The sequence below is a fragment of the Antennarius striatus genome, chromosome 21 (genome assembly GCF_040054535.1).
Source record: "Antennarius striatus isolate MH-2024 chromosome 21, ASM4005453v1, whole genome shotgun sequence".
NCBI classification, from domain to species: domain Eukaryota; kingdom Metazoa; phylum Chordata; class Actinopteri; order Lophiiformes; family Antennariidae; genus Antennarius; species Antennarius striatus.
The window spans coordinates 8,502,273-8,529,390 of NC_090796.1; the positions used below are offsets into that span (position 1 = coordinate 8,502,273).

General features: G+C 41.1%; 3 protein-coding genes across 8 annotated transcripts; 2 read left to right on the forward strand and 1 right to left on the reverse strand.

Annotated features, from left to right (window-relative positions):
- The first annotated feature begins 324 nt into the window (after window positions 1-324).
- telo2 (TEL2, telomere maintenance 2, homolog (S. cerevisiae)) lies at window positions 325-7,005 on the forward strand. 3 transcript variants are annotated; one of them, XM_068305448.1, is made up of 21 exons: window positions 325-558; window positions 798-1,164; window positions 1,248-1,525; window positions 1,643-1,711; window positions 2,067-2,214; window positions 2,302-2,404; window positions 2,473-2,538; window positions 2,630-2,771; window positions 2,915-3,051; window positions 3,164-3,249; window positions 3,519-3,614; window positions 3,707-3,795; window positions 3,905-3,996; window positions 4,127-4,243; window positions 4,338-4,409; window positions 4,494-4,661; window positions 4,743-4,834; window positions 4,931-5,030; window positions 5,279-5,343; window positions 5,431-5,546; window positions 6,592-7,005. In XM_068305448.1, the coding sequence occupies exons 2-21, from the start codon at window positions 824-826 to the stop codon at window positions 6,696-6,698; spliced, it is 2,484 nt and encodes an 827-aa protein (XP_068161549.1). In that variant the 5' UTR covers window positions 325-558; window positions 798-823; the 3' UTR covers window positions 6,699-7,005. The 3 variants fall into 3 exon arrangements, 2 of the variants coding, with proteins under 2 accessions (XP_068161549.1, XP_068161550.1); XM_068305449.1 differs by having other exon boundaries at window positions 801-1,164; XR_011034054.1 differs by lacking the exon at window positions 4,931-5,030 and having other exon boundaries at window positions 6,592-6,614.
- A 1,058-nt stretch (window positions 7,006-8,063) lies between these two features.
- ift140 (intraflagellar transport 140 homolog (Chlamydomonas)) lies at window positions 8,064-26,805 on the forward strand. 3 transcript variants are annotated; one of them, XM_068305074.1, is made up of 30 exons: window positions 8,064-8,360; window positions 8,589-8,752; window positions 8,874-9,095; window positions 9,307-9,428; window positions 9,557-9,687; window positions 9,882-10,057; window positions 10,150-10,241; window positions 10,320-10,426; window positions 10,607-10,749; window positions 10,840-11,043; window positions 11,150-11,222; window positions 11,378-11,469; window positions 11,639-11,766; window positions 11,906-12,023; window positions 12,162-12,283; window positions 12,374-12,509; window positions 12,596-12,727; window positions 13,281-13,498; window positions 22,668-22,845; window positions 23,205-23,395; window positions 23,478-23,573; window positions 23,673-23,805; window positions 23,893-24,036; window positions 24,234-24,362; window positions 24,504-24,686; window positions 24,788-24,991; window positions 25,100-25,312; window positions 25,597-25,760; window positions 25,866-26,007; window positions 26,183-26,805. In XM_068305074.1, the coding sequence occupies exons 2-30, from the start codon at window positions 8,606-8,608 to the stop codon at window positions 26,369-26,371; spliced, it is 4,329 nt and encodes a 1,442-aa protein (XP_068161175.1). In that variant the 5' UTR covers window positions 8,064-8,360; window positions 8,589-8,605; the 3' UTR covers window positions 26,372-26,805. The 3 variants fall into 3 exon arrangements, with proteins under 3 accessions (XP_068161175.1, XP_068161176.1, XP_068161174.1); XM_068305075.1 differs by having other exon boundaries at window positions 8,064-8,283; XM_068305073.1 differs by lacking the exon at window positions 8,064-8,360 and having other exon boundaries at window positions 8,389-8,752.
- tmem204 (transmembrane protein 204) lies at window positions 14,845-21,914 on the reverse strand. Of its 2 annotated transcripts, none has more exons than XM_068305077.1 (3): window positions 20,652-21,828; window positions 19,845-20,000; window positions 14,845-16,098 (listed from the first exon to the last, which is right to left on the reverse strand). In XM_068305077.1, the coding sequence occupies exons 1-3, from the start codon at window positions 20,929-20,931 to the stop codon at window positions 15,854-15,856; spliced, it is 681 nt and encodes a 226-aa protein (XP_068161178.1). In that variant the 5' UTR covers window positions 20,932-21,828; the 3' UTR covers window positions 14,845-15,853. The 2 variants fall into 2 exon arrangements, with proteins under 2 accessions (XP_068161178.1, XP_068161177.1); XM_068305076.1 differs by lacking the exon at window positions 14,845-16,098 and adding an exon at window positions 16,105-19,228 and having other exon boundaries at window positions 20,652-21,914.
- Window positions 26,806-27,118: the final 313 nt, after the last annotated feature.

The window sequence follows — 27,118 nt, forward strand, 5'->3', positions numbered from 1 at the left end:
AGTCCATCAAATATCTTTGCAACTGTTGCAGATAGAAAGATTAAACACAAAGCACATTACTTGGGCGGCAAAGGGGATGAAAATGAGATGAAGACCTTGACCTTGAGAAAACGAGATCAAGGTTAAATTTCAACTTTTCTACACTCAGGAACTGGATAAGATAAGACGAGGAAGAAGGCCAGTGTGAGTAAGACCATAGAGCAAAGCTTGTGCTTGAGTGTTGCAAATCCTGTCCGGTGTTTGAACGCTACACCGTTCAGATTGTACACGGAACCTTTCACTCTTGCTTTCCGCGGACTTATTTCCTCGGTGCACCGTGCAGGAACACACGACAAAACACGGCAGCTGACTTCAGAACGTGAACAAAGAGAGGGCAATGCAAAGCTTTGCTTTAATAAAGCAAACATTATAATTAAAACAGTAGTCGGTATAAAAATATGTTGTCTTGTCAAGAGAAATTGATTTTTTTTTGTACCGATGTTGACCGGCTAACATTTTAAGCTAATTTACCTTTTCAATGAAAATGTAGCTCAGTCATCATTACCTCTGAGAATGAGGGTGAGTAGACCTATAAACACAGTTATCTTCGTTACTGTTTGCATCGATGAAAGCTTCGGGGAAGTTTAGATCTAAATCATGAAGATATAGAGTAACTCCATGAGCATCAAACGGGTGCAAGTTAACAGTCTTTATTTTGAGGGAGCAACTTTTTTATATGCATAAAGAACACGTTCATACATCGATAGAAGTGGTTCTGTTATACATGTGTGAAATGCATCTTTTCTGTCTTTGTTTAGTAGATAAATCAAACATTAACTGAAAGATGAAGACCCTTATTCCAAATGGTGAGGTTCGCCTGGCAGTGGCTAAGTGCTTCCGGACCCTCTCCACGTCCACAGACAACGAAGAGGTTGTCCCCGCTCTTCAAACACTCAACTCTTACCTGGATGAAAGACCAGAAAGTAGAACCACTTCAGTAGCACGGACTGAGTTCAGGAGAACTCATTTTACTCCTACCCTTCAGTTTCTTATCAGTAATATCCAGGCTGATTGGTTCCACAGTCTCACAGCCGCCGAGCGTACTGCACTATGGGACTCCTTGTTCCTCAGTGGTCCTCCGGAGCAGGCATTGCTGGTGCTGATGGAGGGGATAGGAGAGCTCAGGTGGGTGGTGTTTAAAAATGTGTGGTCATATGTTTATCATTTCATCTTTTCATGTATTTCCTCTGTTTGTCTCTCTACTTCAGACCGAGCGCTAATCTAAACCACTTGGTCGGAATCATTGAAAAGTTTCTTCGAGGTGGTCGACTTGCTGACCTTTTGTGGTCTTACTGCCGGAAGACAGAAACTTGTGATTCCCCGCAGCTCAGAGAGACTCTACTGGGACGAATTGTGGCGCTGCCAGACATCACTGCCAACAAACTACATCCAAACAACAAACCTCTTTTCAGCCCTCAGCAGTACTACCCACTACTAGCCACAGAGATGGTTACTACACTGAAGCGTACCTGCCAGGCACTCAGAAGTAACAACTTTCAAAGTCTTTCTCCATTAACAACAGTTTGCAGTTTATATCAAAAATGTTTTATATGGAAATATTCTTTCTCATTTTGTCTTTTTACCTGACTTGTGTGTCTAACAGATGGCACAGACTGTAGCTTGACTTTTGTGGCTCAGACACTTGGGAAAGTGTGCATCCAGGGCCACAGTGGTGAGTTAAATCACATTTAGAAGAATAAAAAAAAACACTTTTAAATTCACTACATTTACGTTGCTGGTTTTGAGTAGACATTAGCTCTTCAGGTAATATTTGAAAATTTCAAACTACCATATAAAATTTGTCTCTGACATCTCAAAGCATTTATAAATTTGTAGACATTTTACTGTAAATTAAAATTATGGTGCTTTTTTAGTTTTGTTTTCATATTTAATATGTTTAGTTTTTGAGCTCAATGAAATTATTCTGGGTTGACTGAGGGAAAAGCCATATAAAACATATGGACTCCTACCTTGTTATGGTGTCTATGTAGAATCTCTGAGACTGAATCCCTTTTTTCTACTTTCAGAGCTTGTGATGGCAGTGATGGCTCCTCAGCTGTCTGCCTACACACACTCAGACATGATCTGGCAAAGGGTTTGCTGGAAGCTCTTTGAGGATGTTCCCCAGCGCTGGGTGGAGAGTGTACTCACTGGACTGGTTCAGGCTGTCAGCAGGTAAACTGCAGTTAAGGTCTTATGTGACCTGTATTTGTAATATTTTATCTACCGTTAATGACACTAGTTTTTTGACCTGCTTTCCAGGCCTGACGTCTTTGGCAGGATCATCGGAAATCTCATTTTAACAAATAAAAAAGCCCAGTTTCTCATTACTCATAAACTGTTGTTACTACAGTACAAGTACGAGGTAAAAGCCTACACCCTGACATCAAAGTGTAATTTGTATATCATATTAAGCATTTTTTTTGTTTCCAGACTCGAGTCCTGAGAATTATTCTGGGCTATCTTGCAGAAAGGGAGCGACGGCCACTTCTTATTCAGGTGACAAGAACAGGATGTCCATCATCCAAACAATGTGAATTTCTTTGATGATTTTGACATTTTGTGTGTGTACATGTGTTCATGTTCTCAGGTGCTACGGTCTGTGTCTCAGACCTGGGCTAATCCTAGTGCAGTGAAACACACACCTCTAGAACAGCAGCTGTATGTCAGCAAGGCCTTGCTGCTGAGCGTAAGTCTGCTGGATGACTCTGAGCTGCTGGAGCTGCGCTCAGGTACAAGAACAATAATTTGTGTCTCAAATCACTAAATGAACACGTGAAAATGGGAAAACTGTATGTTTACAGCAAATTAAAGGTATAGAAAGGATAAGAAAAATAGTTCACTTCAGTTTCATCTTTGTTGTGTGTCTCCTCAGACTTACTTCAGTGCATGCTGGGTGGTATGCAGAGCCACTTGGACAGCAGTGTCCTGCGTGTCAGGCGTATGGGCATGGTTGTAGGAGAGTGTCTGAGTGCCCGCATGGACATCAGTGGAACTAAACTCAAGTTTGAGGTACACTCATTGTGCAGATTGCAAAACATTACCCTCAGTTGCCTTGTCAGCTTCCACCCAAGAAGATAAAATAGAATAACACCGACTATGACTGTGATTTGCTGTGTTTTAGTACGATCAGGATGAGGAAACCCTAGAGCTTCTTTCCCTGATCACTCCCAGCTCCTTTGATGAACCTGAAGCTGAGCCTGTAAATAGGTACAACATATTTCTAACTGTTTATCAAGATTCTGCAATAATGTCCTCACCATTATGAATTATCAAGCATTGCTGTGCCTGTTTCTGAAGGTTGGTGACAATAAAATTTTGTTTAAGCGGTTCTTGAAAAAATTTACTTCCAAGGTACCTTTAAATCTAATGTGAAACAATAAATTAATATTAAATTAGCATTTTTTTTAACATTGGGTCTAATCCCTCTCTATATTTGTAACCATTGAAATTGCATAAGAGATGTTTGTGATTAACAGTGTTGACTCTGAGACCAGAGAGTCCGTAGATGTAACTCCATCTACTCCGAATGAATCATCTCTAAATGCCTCAGGACCAGGTTCAGACCTGGACAGGTAACTATTAGTTGTTCCGATCAGTCAGTGTAGCTGTTCTGTTAAATACACGTGTGGGATTTGATGTACTCTATTGTCTGCGTCTACTGCAGTGATGATGACCTAACTCCGTATGATATGTCTGGTGATCAAGAAATAAGTAAAAGCTCTCCACCCCGCTACCTACGAGACTGTCTGGAAAGTATGCGTACACATTTATTCAATCTTGCCTCTACTTAAATATTGTGTTGACATTTAAAACTCCAATGATTGAATGAATGAATGAATGTTTTATTTGTCAACACATCCAGTTTTAATTTCCTCTGAAGACTCGGTGCGTGTGGAGCTCAGTTTGCAAGTTTCTGGGGATTTGGTGAGGAAGAATCCGTTTGCAACCAGAGAGGTACGACGACTGCACTCAACAGTCAGTCATATAAAAGTGATTGCTTTCATCCCCACCTCGTTGTTCATAACTGTAGTGTAGTATTTGATTACCGTTCACGCCTCAGCTCATGTATTTATGTCTCACTCAGGTTAGTGTCCAGCTCAGTAAAGTGCTTCTTCACATGGAGGATAAATACTGCATAAAAGGCTTCCTGGATCTCAGACAGGCGGCCATGGTGGCGCTCACAGTTACTGACCCCATCCCTGTATGATCTTCACCTCAGTTACCTTTACATGTTAAACTCATATTGATTACCATCCAAAATTTCTGCTACTTTTACTCTTTTTGTTTCCTTATAGGTGACCCAGTATTTGACTACAGAGTTCTACTCCTTGAACTACAGTCTTCGCCAGCGGCTCGATATTCTGGAGGTGAAAAAAACTTAATTGAATGCATTTAGAGACTTATATTATCACTTTTTTAACCCTGCATCTGTTCTTGTTTTTGGACATCAGGTCCTTGCTCTGGCAGCTCAGGAGCTCTCTAAGCCAATCGCTGATCCATCCATCCATCCAAGTCTTCATGCCAGGACTGAGTTGTCTTCTTACCCCGGCGACAACCCTGCTCACTGGCGACAAGAAGTAGAGAAGCGGATTCAAAGCAAGACCAGGCGCTTTAGGAAGGTTGTAACACAAGACAAACTAATTTTTTTCCTAAATTTTTAGTTTCTCAGTGGAGCTCTTCAGTAATTTCTTGTGTTTCAGGCTCCCACACAACCTGTTGCAAAGGCAACTCCTAATCTTTACGCACCTGTTGCTGGACACTTCTTTTTCCCTCTGCTCAGGAATTATGACAAGTAAGTTCTTCTGTGCAAATTTTAAAACAATATGTTTTTTTATTGTCAAGTGCAAACAGAATGTATTAAATATGTGGTGGATTGCCTTTTTGCTAGGCCTCAGGTGACCTTTGACCTATTGGGGAGTGACCATTTGGTACTTGGCAGGTTGATCCACACCTTGGGCCTCCTCATGCATCTGGCAGTTAATGCACCGGTAGTTTTCTATATCTAACCAGTGTCCAAATCATGTTAATGTAGTTTTTTATAATTGTCAGTTAATGTGTTACTGCTAATGCACTCATACAGTAGACAATATTAGTAAGGGTCAGCCAGCTAGTTGTGTGTGAGCAGTTACACTTAGATTAATGGCATGGTAAAAAAATAATCCCAAGCACTAAGTTCTGAGTATAGGTTCTGCCCTGTGAGAAAATTAAGACTTGTTTTCCATTCTATTTTTTGCAGGTTGCTGTACAGATGGGTTTGGCTTTATTGGACTTTGTGTGGGCGGTGCGCTACCATGTTGACCAGTGAGTATACTGCATTGTAAAAATAAATTAATGGAATTACTGTGATAATGTATTCTTAGATGTAATCTGAATTGTGTCTGTTTAAAGGATGGTGAGGCGAGGCGTCCTCTTTGCTGTCTGCTCTGTTTTTCTGAGCATGGACGGTCCAAATCTGCTGATGGACCTCGGTGATCAGCTGTTTGAGACCAGATCTTGGCTGACAGGTAAAGTAGATATGCTAGAAAATACCATTTTCAGATTCCTTTAAAATAAGACATGTACATTGAGCAGACCATTTGTTTCAGTTTTGTCAGAAAACAGCCACGTTTTGTGCTCATTACATAATCATCACTTAATTTTAGTAGTAACAATAATTTCATCAAGCCATATCTGCAACAGCCTCATCTCCAGCAATAAATGAACAATAATATCATAAATAATAAATAACATAAATGAATAATATTAGATAAATAATTTTAGAGCAAATAAAAATCCAACAGCATCTCTAAATTTTCTGTCCTCTCAGTGGAACTGTCTGATAGTTTTGTTCATATATCACTACAGGACCCACATTATGCCTGATTGATTTTCTGTCCTTTGAGCATTAAAGATAATCGCTTCTATCTGCTCAGTTTTATAAACATGAATGTTTCGTATTCATTCGGACGTGTCTACCCTGTTCAGACTGCAATCCGATTACCAAAGAAAATGTATTTCATTTAAATCAAATATACTTACAGTTGTTACACAACTATTACCACACTTACTAAATTGCCGACATGTCCCTAATAATAGATTTACTCTAAAAATGTTTCTTGTAAATCCACAAAGGTCTGCACCTGTATAGTTTAATGTTGACAGGAATGTCCCCTCTATGACACACAAACGTGTATAGCGCACACATGCACAGCTGGTCTGAGCATTTCTGGGAAGTAGGTGAGGAACCAGGATGTCCTGTACTGCAGTGACCATCCATGACGTGATTGGTCACTGCAGTACCAATCACGTCAGAACTTGGATGTTTCCAAAACCCTTTGAGGATAAATGCAGTTTCACATGGCGTGAACGACACAGAGCTGAATGGCATTGTTCAAAGGAGATCATTTTCTCACAGAAGTATTACTTGAGCAGATAAAACGCCATTATTTTGTTCAGCAAAGACATGTGAGAAATTATTTGGCTGATGTAATTAAAATGAAAAATTTGACTTCCTGTTCATTGTCACCACTTGTATTTCTGGCAAAAAATATACTTTTTTCATATGCACAGATGTAGCTGAAGGAGACCCTGATGCTGATTGCCGTAGTCTGGCTGTACAGAGTCTGGTACTGCTGGATAAGAGCCTGAAGAAACAGCTAGAAGGTCCACAACCATAAAGCCTGGAGTCATGAATACATCCTCAAAAATAAGACTGACACTGAAGGTGTCCTGTGCCTGGTCGTCACAGAATGTGATCGCTTGATGGAGGTGGATGGAAATGATGTTCTTGAAACCTTTTTTGTGAGAGACAAGTTTTTATGTTTGGCTGTCTACTTCTTATCCTGGAGACAAAGCTGACCAGAAGAAAAGTAGGACACATTTTTCAAAAGAACATAAACTGTATAATATATGAATCAGATAAAATATTGATTGAACAGACAGTAGGATACTATTTTTGTCCACCAATAAAATGCTTGTTACCAGGATATCCGTCTTAACCTCTTTCCTGGCACATCCCTCTGTACTGTGATTGTTTGTTTGCAAAGGACATCCTGTGAATATTCACCTACAGGCACACATTCACAAATAATGGAAATACTGTAAACACTTCCTCTTGCAGCACAAATGTTCATCTTGTATGTTCTGGAACAAAGACTTTGAAATGTACATTCATGAATGGGGTTGGTGGAGCCTATCCCAGAGAACTTGCAGCGTAAGGCAGGCTACACTCCAGCCACGATGCCGGTGCACATGAAAGTCACGCCATGTGCACACACACGCATACACACCTACAGAAAATTTGAAAGAAGCACCTGAAAATTCACCTGAAATGCATGTTTTGTTTTGGGTTTTTTGGAGGTGGGAACCCAGAGAGAACAGACACGGGCAGAGCATAGTAACTCCAGCCACAATGGGACTCAAACCTGAAACTGCCTTGCTGTGCAGTGATAGTATAAAAGAATCAAAGTATCAAAGCAAAATATCAGAATCAAAGAATAGCAGACAGAATATATTAAACTATAACAAGACAAACAGCTGTTTGTCTTGTTATAGTTTTCTTGATCTAATTGCCTTGACAATATGATATAATAAACTAGATGTATTCAAGTAGGGGCGAGTGTAGGAAAGGTCAGTTTGAAAAAAAAATTGATAATGTTCTGATATTTTTGTTTTTATGTTCTAATGGGGGAGGCAGTGGTCCACTAAGAATTGGGCTGGAAGCCGGAGGATGGCTGGATCAAAAAAATAAAAAAACCTCAGCTTGAACTGGCAGTGGAGAGCTGCCAGTTCACCTGCTGAGGGGGCTCATGAGCAAGGCACCGTCCCCCTCATATGTTGTTCATTGGAGGGCGCACCTTTCATCTGTACACCTTCAACACCCGCCCTCCCCCGCCCCTGTGTGTGCGTGTGTACAGGCTTGTACACATATGTGATGAACACAGACTAACACCAGAGCGGACATAATAATAATTTCCCTTCGAAGATTAATAAAGTTGATTTAAATTTCAATTTAATCTTAATTCAGCGAGATTGAGGGCGAGTGCAAAATCAGCATAACAGATTCGAACAATTTAATAATAGGCAATGAAAACATTTTAAAAATCACAGATTAAAAGCATCGTGTTTTGGTAAAATGATCGGTCTCCGTTCGACAGTCATTCGGGTCGTGCTCGGTGTTTTCCGTCATTCGGCCACCCTGACGGGTTGTCAGGGCAACAGACGCTTTTCGATCACACGGGAGGCTACAAACAGCATTCATAGGTACAGTCGATGTTTTTAGCTTTTTAGCTTCGAGATAAAACAACTATGTCCACATCGACTGGAGGAAAAAATAAACAGTGAGGTTTTTATTATTTAATACACCGTTTTTCTTCGTGTTGCTGTGTTGAGGACTAGCAATGGATGCTAACTTTGGCTAGTTAGCTTAGCCAGTGTTAGCAGCTAAGGCTAATTGCACAGCAATTACACAAACGGGAAGCTCAAAACAGTACAAGACATCACCCCAACCATGCATAATATTGACGTTCTTCATAACTCATATCCTGTGTCTGCTCTTTCTGTTCCAGAGAGGAACACTGCGGACATGGCGGTGTATTTTGATCGCCGTGTCGAGGCCCCTGACAGCAGTGATGTTCCCACTCTGTTGACCTGGCATCTGGCTCTTCCTTTGCTGGCTGTGTCTTCAACCAACCCCAGTAGCGGAGGAAATGTCGATATTTACCTGCAGCAGGTAAACACATGCATGTGAAAATGACCTCTAACAATCACGGCAGTTCTTGTCGTCCACAAGTGTTCACTATGTGTGAATGTCTAATGCATTACGTGTGCACACATCATCTCTGTCCATCTAGGGAGAGCACGTTGAGAGCTGCCATGTAGAACGTCCTCAGCAGCCCACTGTGCTGCGGTGGCATCCCACAAAGCCAGTGTTGGCACTGGGCTGGGAGAATGGAGAGGTGCTGCTGCTGACCCACCCCTATGGAGATCAGACTGTTCTTCCAAGCACACATACAGCATACATCACAGTGCTGGAGTGGAGTAGCTCTGGCAGCCGCTTAGTAACCGGTGATCAGGTGAGAGGTTTGCAAAGGTATACATATTGCACATTCATGTATTATCATGTCATAGCATTCACAATTAATATAAACTCAGTCTGCTTTAACCAAGGTTCAGTTTCCAACATTTTATATTTTGGACAAGCTCTATTAGGGCTATCAGACCTTTTAAAGAGTCAAATTCCAAATAATCGATCCACATAAATATAGTGTAATAATGCTTTGACAGGCTGGAGTGCTAGCAGTATGGAAGGTAGATGCTAGAGGAAAACTTCAAGGAAACCATCTTGTGAAGAATGAATACAACAAACGACTTACTTGCTGCATCTTTAGACCACCTTCTCCTGGAGAGTAAGTAAACACTTACTGCTTGGAGTTCTTCTTCTAATTATACTGTATCTTTTATAATATTAAAAATGTGGCTCCTTTGAATGCTGTCTTACCAATGCAACTAATTCTAATATGAAATTATCTAACAGCGATGTTGCAATGCTAGCACGGGCTTCAGTGAGTGGAGATGAAAGTGCTCTGGATAAGTTCAGCTGGAAAGGACCACCTCTCAAGAGTGGCCCACAGGAAGGACTTACATTCTATGTCAGCACTGCAGACGGTAACAGTCAGTTTTGCTGTGTAATATTTATTGAAGTCTTTATTACCACCTTGATGATTTCACCCAGACTTAAATTTAGATAAATACTTCCTTTTCAAACATGAAACAGATATGATTTTAATATTCTGCGAGGAAAGGGTACTGTATGTCTTATATTCTCCAATTTTAAAGTTAATTCTGTTCCATGTATGTAGGTAAGGTACACAGTGTGGATGACAATTGCAAGACAAACACACTTTTCAGCATGGAGGGTGCAGTCAAGAAGTTATACTACCTTGAGAAAAGAGAAGCTCTTGTTGTGATCACGGAGAGCCTGATGTTGTCACAGTACACCCTTGGACCCGCGGGAGAAGCCCAAGAATTTATGACGGTATTCCACTAAGTCAAATGACATTCATTAAATATAGTAATATATTGTTAAATAGTCTTTTTGCAAGTATCTATGTCTGTTTGTAATGACAGGTCAAGTTAAGCAGCAAGATCGGACAGAATGTAGACATTGTTTGGACAAATAACGGCTTCCTCATCACAGCAACTGGGGAACATGTAATCAGGTAAAAGTGTACACACATACATAATGTTTTCCTGCGAAACTGTCTGTCTCTGTGTGAATATCTGTTCCTTTCATTTAGGCTCTGGGACCTAGAGCGAGGTGACAACTTTATTTTAGCTCTTGATGAAAATCTGGGGTTTGAGAAAGGAGAGGTGATGAACTGTGTGTCGTACTGTCCAGCAAAAGGTGTGACTACATACATTTGTCCTATACCTTGAACAATATAAATTGCAGCTCAGTTTCTCTGGATTTTGCAGTTTCAAGTTTTTTTCACCACACTCTCAAACCTTGAAGAACACAATGTGCAGACTTGCACGAAATGTCATGATGTCTCATTGCTTTTGATTGATATTGTGACCTCCTCAGACATTTTGGCAGCTGGTACCAGCCATGGACGCATAGCAATGTGGCGGATGGCGATGCAGTCAAGTAGCTGCAAAAGTAATAATCAGGTCCAGTGGAAGCTTCAAACACCCACAGAAGTAGAGGGAAATATCATCCAGCTTCAGGTAGTGTGGATTAACATTTATGTCCTACAAACCCAACACCAGAAAGTATACAATGTTGTTCTAAGAATGTTCACTTCCCTGTCATTTCAGTGGGGGTCTAGCTTGAATCTGCTGGCAGCAAATAATTCCAACACAGTGCTGATCCTTAGTGAGCATGTGATGTCAGCTCACTACAGCCAGCAGGTGGCGACCATGCAGCTGAGCCCAACCCAGCTCAGCATCACTCAGTTTGACACAGGAACGCACCTGGCTCTGCAAGCTGACATGCATATCACAGGAGTGTGTGTTACCAAGGTGAGTGTGGAGATAAGCAGGATCTTTAAGGGGCTATAAAGACAGATTTTTTTTTTTAAATTGAGTCATTGTTATGGTAACTGAATGCATGTTGTCAACCCCACAGGATGTATTGGCAGTCTGGAGTGGCAAGCAGGTCATTGTGTATGAGCTTTCAGGGACAGTTTTTCACCATACAGGTACAACACTGAAGTAACAGTCCATTAAATGGGCCAGAAAGAGATTTCTGCACTGCTTCCCTTGACTATTATTCCTGCCATAAGTTGTAAACTTCAAGTTTTATCTTCTGTATTTTTGTGAACCTTCTTTCTCCATCTCCCTCTCGATATCGCAGGATCGTTCCCTTGTGACTCTCATATCGTAGTCATACATGACAAGAACCTCTACGCTGTGGAAACCAACAAAGTCCAGATTTATACGCCACAAGTCAGTAGTCCCACTCTGGACCTTATAAAGTGTTGCTTTGAACACTTAGCCTGACAAAATTTATGTTGCTGATTTAGAATTCATTTAAAGTAGCACAAGACAGGCTCATTTTATCATCCCCCAAAACTTGGTTAGCTGTTGGAACCCTTTTTTGTTGTCTTTTCCATAGGGCACTGTGAAACAACTGCTGACCTTTTCCAAGAGCGAAGGGAACCCTGTGCTTCTCAGTGTCTGTCAGTCCTACCTTGTGGTGGGCACAGACACCGGACATGTTCGAGTCTATGATCTGTCCCGTAGGTATGATGGTCACGTGGGAGTTAGCGTCTCATACATTTGAAAGAATCAAGAAAGAATACCAGATAAATTTTACATGTATAAGATCTCTACTTATTTGAAATGTCTGTGTTTAAGTCGGGGTTTTTTTTTGTCTTTTTAGAGAGGCTAAAGCTCACTGCAATGCCAAGAACCTGGCTGATCAGATAGCCAACATGGGAGCCCTGCGGTCAGTCAAATGTAATGCCAACGGCAGCCAACTCAGCATCCTAATCTCTCAGGTGAAAGGATTTACAGAATTTAGAGTTTATTATGATAATAACACATTGATGGTCTATTTCAATGTCTTTAAACCCTTTACATTCACATCTTGTGTGAACATTTCACTTAATTAAACTGTGTGTAACTCTTCCGTTCAGGTCAATGGACGACCTGATCACAAAATGTACTTTTATGACATAGAGATGGACACTGTGACACACTTTGACTTCTTCACTGGCCGACCATCCAGCGGTGTCTCGCAGTCAGAAGAAAGTGAAAGGTAACTTGCGTTGGTTTATGACACTGTCTTTCTATGTAGAGATGTTTGCTCTGGTTGTATTACATTATTTATGTCTTTTCCATGTTTCAGGCAGCAGTTTCAGATGACGGACTTTTGCGGTCGCTGTCCGATATCTCACTTCTGGGATGAGAGTGAACCTCGCCTTTTTGTATGTGAGACGGTGCAAATCAGCTCTGAATCCTCATTGGCTGGCTGCTTTGACTTGGTGAAGCCTGTTCCTGAACACTGAGGTAGTCCTGTCCCCCTTTGAGTGAAAGTAGTTTGATCTTGTGTTGCCATCCTTTGCTTCAGACGGATGTATCGGTGGTGACGCTCTTCTGCACACAGGAGCATGGGCTCCTCCTGCAGGACTGCTACTCTAAGCCTCCAGGTCTGCAGGCGCTGCTTGCTCTGGATGTTCCCTACTATTATTTCACCTGCAAGGTGAGGATGGAGAACATTCCTGCTTGTGTAATGTGTCTTCACTGGAGGGTTTTTCTTAGAGTTTGTCCGTTTTCTCTCTGGAAAGATGAAGGCAGGCTGTTTAACATCTTGTGTTTTCTTAAGCATAACCCTTGTATTTTTTGTATTTTTTTTGCGACACACCCATTATTGTTCTCATGTGTCTTTGGTCTTACACACCCCAGCTATTATTTCGGAGGGGTGGTGTCTTTCGACCAGAAGTAAGTGTCTGTCCCTTGCAGTCCCTCCAAAATTTTCCAACAGCTGTAATTGTGTTCCTGTTGTTCTGTGATTAAGATAAGAAAAAAAAGCAGCAGCAGCATAAGTGCATCCCTGACATAAGAGCCTCTCAATACTTGTGTCTTGTTTCCTTCCACCTTGATGAATAGTTGTGTTCTGTGATGTTTTGTTACATAGATTGATGAATTCATGCCCCAAATTCCATGTTTTTTTACCCCATGGGGTGGTTTTATGAGAATATTCATGCCTCACATCATTCATTCCGTGTTTCCCTGATCGGTTCTGCCCTCCTCAGCCCGGGGAAAAAGCTTCAGAGATATCTCCAAACCAGACCGATCAAACAAAAGGATCGGCCTCCACATTCCCTCATATGGTGTCCAGGCGAGTGCTCAGAGACTTTGTGGGCCTTGAGACCTGTGACAAGGCCACCCGTGATGCCATGCTCAACTTCAGCTTCTACCTGACCATTGGTGATATGGATGAAGCCTTCAAGTCTATCAAGTTCATCAAGAGGTAAGGCGTCAGTTCTGTCAAATTGGGTTTTAATTAAAGACCACGGTGATGTTTGTTGCTATAGCCTTGATATTTTCCAGAGTGTTCTGCAGTTATTGTCATTGTAAACCTGCTAGTATTTACGAGTAGTCACTGCTCTTCACTCAACATTTCTGACTATTGAGATCAACATGGAGGGGTAGATGCTGTCTTTAAATCTGAACATTGTCCATTCCATTATTTCACACATTCTGAATCATTAAACACAGAACACTCAACAGGGCAGTGACACGAAACAGGCCATCGTAGAAAAATAGATGGTACTCCTATCAAGTTAGAATTAACACAGTATAATATTTGTTTGTTTGTGTTAGTACGTGAACTAAATTGTAAACACAGGACTCTGTTTGTGCTTGGAGAAGTAACTTTTCAGTGTGTATACTAGATATGATGCCTGTGTAGGTTCTCAATTATCCAGGTCATGCTTATCCAAAGCTGTTTAAATCAATCCACTGGACTTTAAGAAAGTTTCCTGAAGACGTTTCACCTCTCATCCAAGAGATTTCTTCGGTTTGTATAGATATGACAGATATGATATAGATATGATATATGTGTGCTTCTTTCAGAAACTTAAATGACATTTCAGCAAAGATCTAACATTATCTGAAGCAGAATACAGTACGTGACTCTGGGCACATAGTCGGCCCTCTGCTTGTGATGTTGCATCTGCACACATACACTCAAATGGGAAAGGAGCACATCCCATAGGCCGGATGTTCCGACGGATTTAATAGGCATGATGACAGATTTACCAAGAAGTTCTTCACTGATGGCTATTTTTAAAGTTGCTCTTTTTTTTTCTTTTTCGTTAGTATTGTGTTTGATTCCCGTATATTCCTGCCCATTTCCTGCAGCAGTGACCTGTATCTGTAGGGACTTGTCTCTTTGATGAAGATATTTTACATTGATAGAAGCTGTCATGTTTAAGTCGGGGACTGTTTGTTCATCTAGATGTCATCATATTAGAGGTCTTATAGTAGCATATTATTACTTTCACATATTTTTGAAAGTAATAATTCACGTCATTGGTATTGATCCTTGGCATTAGGTGATTTGCTGCTAGGTTAGCTTCTTATGTAAATGTCTTACAGTCGTTTTCCCATTGCGTTTTAAATGAAAGCAAAGTTCCCCCTTTCCATCAGACACAAAAATACTTTTCTTTCAAAGGTCTTCTGCTGTCAAAGAAACTAGTACCATCGTCCTCTAATTATTTGTGTGCATATGCATAACATGTATTGAATGTTCAATTTCATCCATTTGTTAGGTGTAGTGTTGGACACCAAATCAGCAGCAAACGCAGCCATGTCTGTGTTTGAATATTTCCCAATAGATTTATTGAATTCATGTGATATTTTATTGTGTCAATGTGCCCCTGTTTTTGATTTAAGTGGATGCTGCACATACAGCCGACTGAACTATGATACGGTCACAATAATTCAACTACTACTAATGATATGACTAAGGTTTTTACATTTATATTATTTTAAGTATATATTATGTACCAAATGCGAGCAGACTATTAAGCATATTGAAGAATGAATTTTGTGTATCATTTCAAAATGCAACACACAGACAAAAGATATGCTGACATCAGTTGAACAAATCCTGTTAAAAGAATCCAAATCAATTCACATACTGATCCATTTTCAGGTGACTTACGCTTTTTTATATACTGTATTGGCTGTTTGTGAAAGATTTGCCTCCCCTGCTTTTAATTTGTTAATTCATCAACTTACTTTGTGACATATATAATTAATATTAATATGCAATAGAACTTTTAATTAACTTTAAGTGAATGAAGACAAATGAGGTATTCTGGTGTTACATTTTAAATGTCTCTCAAAATGTTCAATTTATAACAATGCAGGAGGCCATTTAGTAGTGCACATATAACAAAATCGTCAAGTTCCAGCTTGATCTTCTCTCATGCAGAGTGCTTCTTTCAGACAGATGTAGTCCAAATTGCATATTTAGCTACCAACCAATGAGCTCACCCAAGCATGAAAAAAATGAAACATCATGCAGTGTTGAATATGTTTTAAATTTAGAACTGCTTTATACAAAAATAGTTAACACTGAAACTTTTATGGTCTAGAGAGAAAAATAGTTGAAATATCTTCGATTCCGGTTGAAAAAGTTAAAAAATATAATTTTACATTTATGGTTACACGTTTGTCCAGCTTTTGTTGAGCTGAGGGAACGTTCTCCTCTCCTCAGAGTCACATTGGAGGCTCCCCACTGAAATAACACGTGTGTAGTTGCCATCCTGCTGGCGTAGTCTATTCTTCATCGAATAAGCTCCTGAAGTCACATGGTTCAACAAGGCGACTCAACATAGTCATTGTCAAGACGTGGGTGGAAAGGCGACGCTAGTGAAGGACTGATGATTATAACTCGAGGTGGGAGGCAATCGTCACGGCGGTGTAAAATGTTCCAGATGAGCATAGCCGCGGCTAACGTGGCCAGCAGACAAGCTGCTATGTCCAAGTAGCAGGAGTAGGAGAAGTGTGTATAAGGCCCGATCTTGTAGAAGGTCACCAGTCCAATCATCAGCACAAAACCTTGACAGAAGCACAAAGAGATAAGGTGTCAGTCAGTGAACAACACTGCCATTCACATTTATTTCTAGTTAATTATTTAGGTTAAGAAACTTTACAACTTGTTACTCAAAAGTACATTTTTCAGGAGGCAATGTCTTCTCTGTGGTTGTGTTTGTTTTACTATCTAATTCAGTATTTCTATTCCAAATGTTGAGGTCTAAATATACACTTATTTCAGGTGCGTGTGAGGATTTTTAAAATCCCTCAAGTTCACACGAGACATCGATGAAGCCTTGTTTTTTAGCGGTTCAGCAGGAGGTCTGTGCGGGGCCTTTGAATTCGGAAATCTGTTTCCTTCAAGAAAGAATTTCTGTGATGTCTCGGATCAAAGTTCTGAATAGTGTAAAAATATCCTCACACAGCGCTTTGCTCATTCTTTATCATTTGAGTTGATGGTTTCTATGGAATATCTTTTCGTCCATCTGTCGTTTACAGCTTTCAAGTGCTGTCTGGAGCCAACAGTATGGTTCAAAAACTTCCACATCCACTGTGATACAAATATAGGAACTGAAAATAATCAGTGGAAATATGGATGTTGGTGCTTTTGGATATGAATCAGTTTCCTGAAGCGGTCACTGAGTTAATTTATATTTATTTCTCTACCTTCACAGGGAAATAACTGTCATTGTTGTGAATGAGGATGTGGATGATTGTGTGTGTGTATCATTGCATGTCTGTCATCATGCGTATGTATAACAACCATGCTGCTCGCTATGTTCGTGTTTAACCTGTCTGGCTCCTTATCCAAGAAAATGAATAATCTCCTGCCCGGCTTCCAGAATGGGCTGTGTGAACCTCTCTTTTGGCAGAGACTTATCAATCAAACTTCCTTCCCCCTCTTCCTCTTTCGATCCTTCCTTCCTTCCCTCCCCTCCACACCCAAAGCTTCCAGTTTAATATATTTGCGCGACATTTGACATGATCTGTCACTGAAAATCCAAACAAACCTAATGTAGCAGCCGTATTGGCGCAATTTAAAGCCTCGTCTTGGAAAATAATTTTGCTGGGTTTTTTTCCTTGTCATTTGGAATGTCTTGGTTTATTACAGGCCACACTATTGATTGGTGACAAGCCTGAACTTCCTTGTGGCTCCGAATCTTTTGAGCTTCCTGAGTTTAATCTTCTGGCAGGAGTTTGAACTCCACAAATGAAATTCCTCAAGTTCAAACAAAGTGATAAAGTAATAATGATGAATTTATTTGTATTGCTGTTTCAAAGCACTGTCACAAAGCGCTTAAGAGGCAGGATGTATAGTTTAAACATTTTAAAGCAATATTATAAAAGTAAAACTATTTTAGTATGGAAAAAAGATTTAAATCCATTAAAATCAAATTTTCACAACTGAAAAGCTTTTATGTAAAAACCAGGATTTTAGGTCAGTTTAGGTGATTTTTTTGTAGTTTCTGTGACAAGAGAGGACTTTAGAATCACAAGCCTATCGGATTCCACACAGGCTCAAAGGGGACATTAGTTGGGGTCCCGACCTTGCTGAGCTCTAAAAGTTAACAATAAAATATTAAATACATTCTAAAGATGCGAGGCAGCCAAGTGAAGTATTGATAACACAGAGGTAATGTGACCTTCTGTTATTTTTAAGTTAAAGTTGGAGGAAATAATTAAGGTCAAAATAAAGGGCATTGCAAAAAGTTGCCTCCAGTCATCAAATGACCGATCTCACGCTTTCAGCCTGGACCCACCAACACGATAAGATGGTACTGAATTGGAATGGAATGGAATGAATGGATGTTGTTATTCCACGGTTTGTTATAATAACTGAGCATTTTGGCATGTCTGAAAATGGAAACATTCCTGAGAATGAGTTGGAAGGGTAAAAATATCTCCATTCATTTAATAGAGACGGTCATTCTCTGATTCATTGGGGGAGGTATGAAGAAGGAACGAGGAAAGACTTACTCAGTGCTGAAGCCTTTTTTAGATATGTGGCCCATTTATTGGAATATGGATTTGGTTAAGGAAATTTAATACTGTATATTTTTGCACCTTTTCATTTCAGATGACATTTTTTCATTCATTCATTTTTTCTAACTGCTTCATCCGCTGTAGTGGGTCGCGGGGAGCTGGAGTCTATCCCAGCTGGCTTAAGGCGCGACGCAAGTGCACCGCGGAGCTTTGAAAGAACATTGATTGGTGAATCTTGATAGAATCTATGAAGCTACTGTTTCTATGAAAGCCTTAACTGTTGATGATATACAGCTAAAAAACTGCAACAAGCTAGGAAATAGATTTTGATAGTCCAGGGCGTACCCTACCTCCCACCCAAAGTCAGCTGAGATAGCCAGGATGACCTCGAACCTCCACAAAAACTGTAATCTCTCCTATGAGAGATCAAGTTAATACTCACATCAGAATCTTGTGCAGAATAGCTCAAATCCTAAGACTTAAACTGATTCCCTAGTCATCTTTAGCTTTATCACACAAATGATAGTTTATTGGCTTTCATTTGGCTCCCAGGATTCCCACAAGCACTTTGTTTTACGGATAAAACCTACTGATTCAGCTGGGATGCAACTTTTCTGTAGGGAGATGTCAAGAAAATTGTGTTTTCCAGGGAGACTACCAGCTACTATAACTGAGAAACGCAGCAATTTCTCATTACATTTTCATAAATATAATGTGGGTAGGTCCAGCCTCTCACCAAGGCCATCGGATAAATCCCTCATCCGTGTCGAAATGTTTGCCAAAGATGCCGACAGTAAAGAGGAGATTCTTTATTTGCTGCTGTTAGTTTCTATAAACACAGACATGAAAGCTGGGCCAGCTTATCTAGAGACCGATCCCACCCCGCTGTCGTACGTACCGCAGGACATTTCTCTCCCAAAACACATAATCACAACACAGACACAAACTAGCCCATACAAAGTCTTGCCTGCGAGTGCACGCACTAACACACAATCTCTGTTGAAGCTGTCTTTTCCGTCCATTCCCCCTCCCCTCTTTTTCCTTCTGTAGCTCGGGAGTTTGCATAACAGGTAGTCACAGACATTTCCTCGTCCTGAGCAGGGATATCCTGGCGCCCGACAGTCGCTTGCTGGCTTGCTGGCGCTGTTGTCCATGGATTCTGGACGGGGGACTAAATTTAGAATTAGAGCAGACCCTTTCATGCAGCTCTGCCTCGGTGACAGTAACTAAGCAACGGCTGCCTACAACACACTTCCACTGCAGGGGCACTGGGCCAGGCCAAAAGGTCAAACCAGGTAGCTAGTAATATACCTCAGATGGGTGGGTGGATAGATGGATCAATGGATGGATGGATGTGGTGTAGGACTTTTTGTTAAACTTATTAGGACTTAGGACTTATTTGAGTCCAATTTTAATCAACTCAGTTTTATAGTTTACACAAAGTCTCTATTTACTCTATATATTAAATGTTTCATCAAACTACATTTCAATAAAGAAAAGTGGGACTAATTAATGGTTTATAACAGTATAATTCAGTTTATCCCCACTTCTTTTCCAATTATTTTACTCCCTATCATTGGCATGGAACCAGAGAACAAGAAAACTTAGCTCTGCTTGCACAGATGTTGCATTGAACGTTTATTTTTTTTATTTTTGTACTCTGAGAATTTCTTCCTTATTATTTTTTTGGATCATGTGCACAGTTTATTGGATGGGACACTTGACATTTTCATCTTAAAGGTGCTTCTTTCAGTCTTTTTTATTGATACAAATCAACAACTACTCACTGGCTAGCTGGAAAAGTGCAGCAATGGCCTCCTCCCACCACTGGGATTCCTGCGTGATGAAGGGCAGCCCCATCAGGCCCAGGAGGAAGATCAGCTGGCCAATCGTCAGGGCCACTGTTGCTATCAGGTTACATGCCCGCATCATGTCAAACTGCACTTGAGGGAGCAGAAGAAGAGCTGCGTCATTGTCCTGCACTGTGATCTCTATGTGCTAAGTGGAAATTCTGAACAACTTGGGTTGAGTCAAAACCAGTCGTGATCTTCAAAGGATAAACTAACAATGCATCTAAATGATTTACTGCACCTTGAAACCTAAAGGCACGTGTTGGTTTAATATTAGCTGGCAGTAGTGACCAATACGCTCAGTAACAATGACGGCTTGTTGTGAATGAAAACTTCTCAATGGCACAATGAATCCACAGCGGCTCTGACTCCACCTGAAAACTACAACAGCTGTACTTCTAGACTGTAGAATAAACTGTAGAATAAATTACATGACATCAATTATTGGGAGGCTGCAATGCATTACACTGCTGCCTGAAATTAAGATGTAGAACAAAACACATTCATCTTATTTATATAGATATTTTCAATTGTACCTGACTTTCAATCAGGTCATGTTGAAATTAAATGCATTCATTTATTAAAGTTCCTGAATATTTTTATTGATAAGAACAGAATTAACAACAACCTGACAACAATTAAAAGATCAGTCTACTAGTCTAATGAAAAACAAGAGTCATCTCATTTTTTAAAAAAGAAATTTGTTTTAGTGTTCATTAATCTGTTCTAACATATAAAACTCACATTTTACGGTGCTGCGGGATTCCTGGTATCCTGCTTTCTCAGAGCCCCATTGTAGGCTTTCACACTGCCTCTGTGCCCCCTGCCCCTTTTTCCCAGCCTGCAGATCGTAGCGGTTCCTCTCCCCACCGCTGGGGCACATCCTCCAAAGTCCAACAGTCCGCTTGCGTCCGTCCTCCAGAGCCTGCAGGACCCAGCTGGGTGTGAATGCTGCAATATTATTTAAGACTAGGGACAGCAGGGCTACTGCCACCGCCACCGCCACTAGCCGCTGCACGGCCATGTGACGCCTGATTCCCACAGCCTCTCCTCCCACACACACACACCCGACCCCTCGTCGTCCTCGCTGTCCTGCCTGCTGCCTCGCCTGTCCTCTGGGGCTGTAGCACCAGCAGTGCTCTGTCCCCCCCCCCCTGGCTCCCCTCCTCCTCGTCCTCCAGCTGTCCCAGCTTACACACAGGTGGAACTGGCACCAGGCTTGTGTTGAGGCTTAGCTAAAGAACATCTCCATTCATCCTCATTCAGGGGTTGGCTGTCATAGCTGCAGACCATCAGCCCTCCTCCTCAGACAAAACGTTGGGCATGAAAAGATTGATCCTACTGGCACCTTGGTCCATTCCACTTGCTCTGGGTGGCTGCTGCTTGACTCTTGGGTCTTGCTGCTTGCTGCTTGCTTGTCTTCAGTGCCTTGTGTATTGCACTGCTTTGACCTCCGCTTGTGCGTCTGCCTTCCCTGTGCAGATTGTTTTACTTCTCTCTCTTCTTTTTCTGGCCTTTTCTTGCCTCTTTTTCTTCAGGCACTACAAAATTCCTTCTGATGAGTAGGGATGCGAGTTAGTACACAGTCCCAGGGCAGTGTTGCACTGCTTTATTGAAGCTTACTATTGTCTTTGAACTGGAAGATCCTCTACTGCCCGGCTGGAACAAGAAGTATTTTAACCCACCTGCTTTTGATTCTCTCTGTCCTTCCCTCTCTCTAGCTCACTGATTCTCTCCAAATCCTTGAGGTCAGAGTTAAAATGGGGGGAAGTTGCTGTTCCTCATAGTCCAAGACGTCAGTTTGCAGTTGTAGCCAGCTTTAAACAGACAGACCCCTCCTTCGTGTTCACTGGGAATGCATGTGTGTCTGTGTTTGTCTGTGTGTGTCTGAGTGTACTTGCGTGAGGGAATGTCCAAAAGACTCGTCTCAGACGTCACTGTTGTGTATTCTTTTGTCTGGAGCCCAGGAGGCGTTCTCTAAAGTCCTCTCTCTCGTGTGCAACAAACATACTGGCCGCCACAGTCAGCCAGTAACAGGATGTGTTTCCTGAGAGGAAAAGAGGATGGGATGAGGGGCCAAATGTAGACTTGTTCCTTCTCTTGTCTTTCTTTTTCTGGCTCTCCAGATCTTGCCACCCTGTGAACTCATAGGTCTATTTTTCCATTTCAGGTTTGGTTTTTCTGTGACAGTGCAGAGTGTGATTTTTGGTACTCATGCCTTCTTTTCCTTCGCTTGGCCTCCATTCCTACTCTTGTTGCTGGGCCCCTTAAGATTTAGGGTATTTCCTGTTGCCTAACTTTAATAAACAGCCCACATCTATATCAGCCAACGCAAAAGAGGGTGGGGGGGGGGGGGTGCGCAAATAGAAACCAGATGGCTGTGGAATCTTTCATTAGGAGCAAAAATGAAGCAAAAGAAAAGGTGGTAGAGGGACTGATTTACATCAGCAAGACAAAGCAGATAAAAAAGAGGGATAGAAATACACATTCTGACAAGGATGCACTATAACAGTGCTTATTTGGGGTGTGTTGTAGATATTTGATCATGATAGATGTTGATATAATACTTCAGTACTGGGAAGCTGCTGGTTTTCACATATTTAGCTCAGCTTTTTCATGATTGTCACATAAATGCTAATGGTTTTTAAAATGTAAACGTCACTAAACTATCATACTTCCATGTGTAGAGCGACACCATACAGTGAGCGACATATCACCTTTGCACACAAGTTATTTGTCTTCTCTTGTCTTCTTTCGCAGTAAAGCAGTCTGGGAAAATATGGCACAAATGTGTGTGAAAACTCGCCGGCTGGATGTGGCACGAGTGTGCCTCGGGAATATGGGAAGTGCCAGGGCAGCAAAAGCTCTGAGGGAGGCGGAGGCTGAGCCGGAGCCAGAAGCCCGAGTGGCCATGTTGGCCATTCAGCTCGGCATGCTGGTAAAATATTTTGTCACCTTAAAGACAAAATGTTTAAAATGTTTATTATCAGAAATCTCCACGCTTTGCATCGCAGTCTATGAAATTGAAATTATGTCAGACGCAGGTTTAATTAGTGACATGCCTTTTTTTTTTTATCCTTGTGTTCTTTCACTCATCATTTTTGCTCTCATTAAAAAAAAATTTCATGAAAACCAAGCTGTAACAGAGAGACGACTGCAAACCAGGCACCAAATCCATCTTGATAAAATATTTACATTAGTATCACTCTGCACATGTAATCCTGAAACCTTAATCTGACATGATGCCATTTTATTTGGCTGCCAAAAACACACATCGTGGTTTTTGTCTCCTCACAGGAAGATGCAGAAACGCTCTACAAGAGCTGTCGACGTTACGACCTGCTGAACAACTTCTATCAGGCTTCTGGCCAATGGCAGCAAGCTTTGGACACAGCAGAGAAAAATGATCGCATCCATCTACGCACCACCTACTATAATTATGCCAAGTACCTCGAGTCGACAGGCAACAAGTCACATGCGCTCACATAGTAAGATCAGTGGCGGAAGTCAAATATATATGAGCAGAATAACTGTGCAAGCAAAGTGTGACTGTGACCTATTTTGTTCCAGTTATGAGAAATCAGACACACACAGAGTTGAAGTACCCAGAATGCTCCAGGATGACACGTCATCTTTAGAGATCTACGTTAGCAAAATGAAAGACAAGTAAGTTTCTGTTATAATTTCACCTCTGAAGAGGATATCACATGATTCTCACTCTATGTTCACATGAACAGTTAAATTCCTCTTATTGTATGCATAAAGGAACATCTTTAAGTGGTGGGCTCAGTACCTGGAGAGCCAGTCAGATATGGATTCAGCGCTGCTTTACTACAAACACGCCCAGGACTACCTCTCCTTGGTTCGAGTCCACTGCTACATGGGCAACATTCAGGAGGTGATCAGGATAAAGAATATATTCAGGATACATACAGTCAATATGTTGATCGTGTGTTATAATCTATTTATTTATTCATTATGCAAGGCATCTGAAATCGCCAATGACACCGGTGACAGGGCGGCGTCGTACCATCTAGCCAGACACTACGAGAGCCATGATGACATCAAACAGGCCGTCCATTTCTACACCCGGGCCCAGGCTTACAACAACGCCATAAGACTGTGTAAAGTAAAGTACCCTCCTGCTTTCCATCTTTACAAGGATCTCTCTACAAATACCCAACACACAAAATTTTTTGTTAATTATTCATATTATTTTTCATTGGCGGAAATTTGTCATTACAGCCTGACTCATGAAGACCAAAGCCTGCTCTTTAGTTGGTAGACTTTCATTGAAGCGTGTGTGTGTGTGTGTTTTCTGTACAGGAATACGGTCTGGATGACCAGCTGATGAAGCTGGCTCTCCTCAGTAACCCAGAGGACATGATGGAGGCCGCCTGTTACTTTGAGGAGAAAGGCACCCACATGGCCAAGGCTGTTTCACTCTATCATAAGGTCTATCACAAACGACCCCATCTGTTTGGTGCATTCTAATTTATCCCACAAGGGGGCAGCATAGTATCACACATTCAAACATCTTTATTTCTAGGTGAATTGTGTTACCAGTATGCTTTAATTGTATTTTCTCCACTGTAGGCCGGTTACGTGTCCAAAGCTTTGGAACTGGCCTTCGCCACCCAGCAGTTCTCTGAACTTGAGTCGATGGCTGAGGCTCTGAATGAAACGTCTGACCCGACTCTCCTGACACGTTGTTCAGACTTCTTCATCACACACTCACACTACGACAAGGCTGTGGACCTACTGGTAGCAGCCAAGAAGGTACCTGTTTGTGACACCTCTTCATCAATACATGGCAATATCAGGTCACGTGTGTGTACTTAAGTGTGTCCTTACATTTTTGTGTGTGTGCATGAATGAAGTACCATCAAGCCCTGGAGTTGTGTGTGACCCATAACTTGACCATCACAGAGGAGCTAGCAGAGAGAATGACTGTAACTGATTCTAAAGATCTGCCTGATGAGGCCCGGAAGGAGCTGCTGGAGAGGATAGCAGACTGCTGCATGCGTCAGGGCAATTACCACCTGGCCACCAAGAAATACACACACGCAGGCAATAAGTCCAAGGTAATACTGCGTATGAACACAAGTCAGTGTTAGTTGTGGGAGATAACATCCAAATGTTATAACTGTTTAAAAAATCAAAATGTTTTCATTACATTTTCTTTTAAACAGGCCATGAAGGCGCTCCTCAAGTCCGGAGACACAGAGAAGATAATATTCTTCGCTAATATTTCTCGTCAGAAGGAGCTTTTTATCATGGCTGCCAACTACCTCCAGTCTCTGGACTGGCAGAATGATCCAGAGATCCTGAAGACAATCATTTGTTTCTACACTAAAGGCAGGGCGCCCAACCTGCTCGCTGGCTTCTATGAAGCCTGTGCTCAGGTACAGACATAAAGTCGACATGAAATCACTCTTTCATTGTGTGAGAAATTAAGAGTAAGTAAACAGGCATCTATTATGTTTGTGCTGTGGTTTTAATAACAAGAAAATCTGCAGGAGGGATATTAACAAAAGAAATATAATTAAATGCATACGTTTTACCGGAGAAATTCTACTTACTATCAGACCTATTTCCATTTTTTGTGACTTCATATAGATACTTATCCAGGATGGAATAAGATGGAATAATAATCTGTGACTAAAGCTTTCCTCCTGCTGTTGTTAAGGTGGAGATTGATGATTACCAGAATTATGAAAAGGCCCTTGACGCTTTAACTGAGGCTTCCAAGTGTGTCTCCAAAGCGAAGGACTCCAATGAAAAACAGAAAGCAAAGATGACTGAGCTGCAGCATAAAATTTCTCTGATCAAGAAATTTATCCATGCGCAGAAGTAAGAATGGAACACATTCTTTCATTGAATCCTTTTTTTTTTACCTTTTGAGACAAACATTTTATGTGTTCATCTGACGTCTGAGTGTTTTTCTTCTGTCTGCAGGTTGTATGAAGACGATGCTAGTGAGGCCCTGCAGTTGTGTGAGGCCTTGTTGGAGGAGCCTGAGCTGGACCCTGCTGTCAGGATTGGAGATGTGTTTAGTTTCCTAGTGGAGCACAGCTGTCAGCATGGCAACTTCCAAGCGGTGACTATTGATTTGACAAGATTTCTGTCACAGTAGACAAATCATCTCAAAGAAAGTGTAGATTATCAATCAAATTATGTAAAGCTTAATATCTGCAGATTTATTGCTCCAAACACTAAAATATCCATGGATAAAACACTCATTTAATTACCTTCTTCCCACCGGTCTTTTCCAGGCCTATCGTAAGCTGGAGGAGCTCCAGAGACGTTTGCCCTCTCAGAACATTCGGTATTACATTAGTCCAGCCAGCCTGCAGGCAATACAGAAAGAGGTGGGTTTACCCCCCTCTTTGGAAGACGGCAGCGATCACAAGGACATTGTGAAGGAAGAGGATGAAGTTGAAGAGGACTTAAATATATCTTAAATAAATCTCAGTTGTAATTATGTTGAACAATATAAAGAACAATATTTATGCGTTTTTGTAAGAATCAGCATTTTCAGATATGTGACAAAGTCTGACTTTCCATCATGTGAGGGGAGCTACCGGCAGGAGTCCCACTGATAAAGTGGTCGCACAGATTGGTTGTAATGAAAAACATTTGATCGACACAAAGTGATGAACGCTATGGAGCAATGAAAACTGAATTGTGTGCAGAACATAACATTGATTAATACAGAATATTACCTTTAACCTGTATTTTATATAAATTTGTAGATGGATCTAATTATGTGTTTTACATACATCCGGTACATCATGTTTTGTCAAAGTCTAAAACATTTTGCAGCTATTTTTGATACCTTGTGAGTCAATTTCTACGTAGCACATTAAATTGTGAATCATGTTTCTATACATTTTTGAAAATAAAATATTTTGAAACTTATACTATGTGGTCTGAAAGGTGTTTGCAGAGCTCCTAAACTCTGTTCATTTTTCATCATATTTGCTCGTGATTTTGGTTGTGAGATAAGAAGTTCATGTTTGTGAACGAAAGCTGATAATCTTTAATCTATACCCAAGGGACATTACAGTTTCATTATTTGACATTTCAAGGAGAGAATAAGACCTAATTTATTTATAAGTATTAGGAGTCTGGTATAAAATAAAGCATGAGAACAAGAGTGTCCACAGCAGTGGTATCTGTGTTGTGAAGCCATGGAAACCATATTGTTG

Excerpts from the sequence above, each read along its gene's own strand:
- telo2 (XM_068305448.1), top strand. The coding sequence starts at position 824 with ATGAAGACCCTTATTCCAAATGGTGAGGTTCGCCTGGCAGTGGCTAAG. Across the intron at positions 2,405-2,472 it reads TACTACAGTACAAGTACGAG|ACTCGAGTCCTGAGAATTAT; the intron begins GTAAAAGCCTAC and ends TTTTGTTTCCAG. Across the intron at positions 3,052-3,163 it reads GAACTAAACTCAAGTTTGAG|TACGATCAGGATGAGGAAAC; the intron begins GTACACTCATTG and ends GCTGTGTTTTAG.
- ift140 (XM_068305073.1), top strand. The coding sequence starts at position 8,531 with ATGCATAATATTGACGTTCTTCATAACTCATATCCTGTGTCTGCTCTT. Across the intron at positions 11,223-11,377 it reads GACAGTTTTTCACCATACAG|GATCGTTCCCTTGTGACTCT; the intron begins GTACAACACTGA and ends TCGATATCGCAG. Across the intron at positions 24,037-24,233 it reads ACGCCATAAGACTGTGTAAA|GAATACGGTCTGGATGACCA; the intron begins GTAAAGTACCCT and ends TTTTCTGTACAG.
- tmem204 (XM_068305076.1), bottom strand. The coding sequence starts at position 20,931 with ATGGCCGTGCAGCGGCTAGTGGCGGTGGCGGTGGCAGTAGCCCTGCTG. Across the intron at positions 20,001-20,651 it reads ATCCCGCAGCACCGTAAAAT|TGCAGTTTGACATGATGCGG; the intron begins GTGAGTTTTATA and ends TGCTCCCTCAAG. Across the intron at positions 19,229-19,844 it reads TGCACTTTTCCAGCTAGCCA|TCCCCCGTCCAGAATCCATG; the intron begins GTGAGTAGTTGT and ends TTCTAAATTTAG.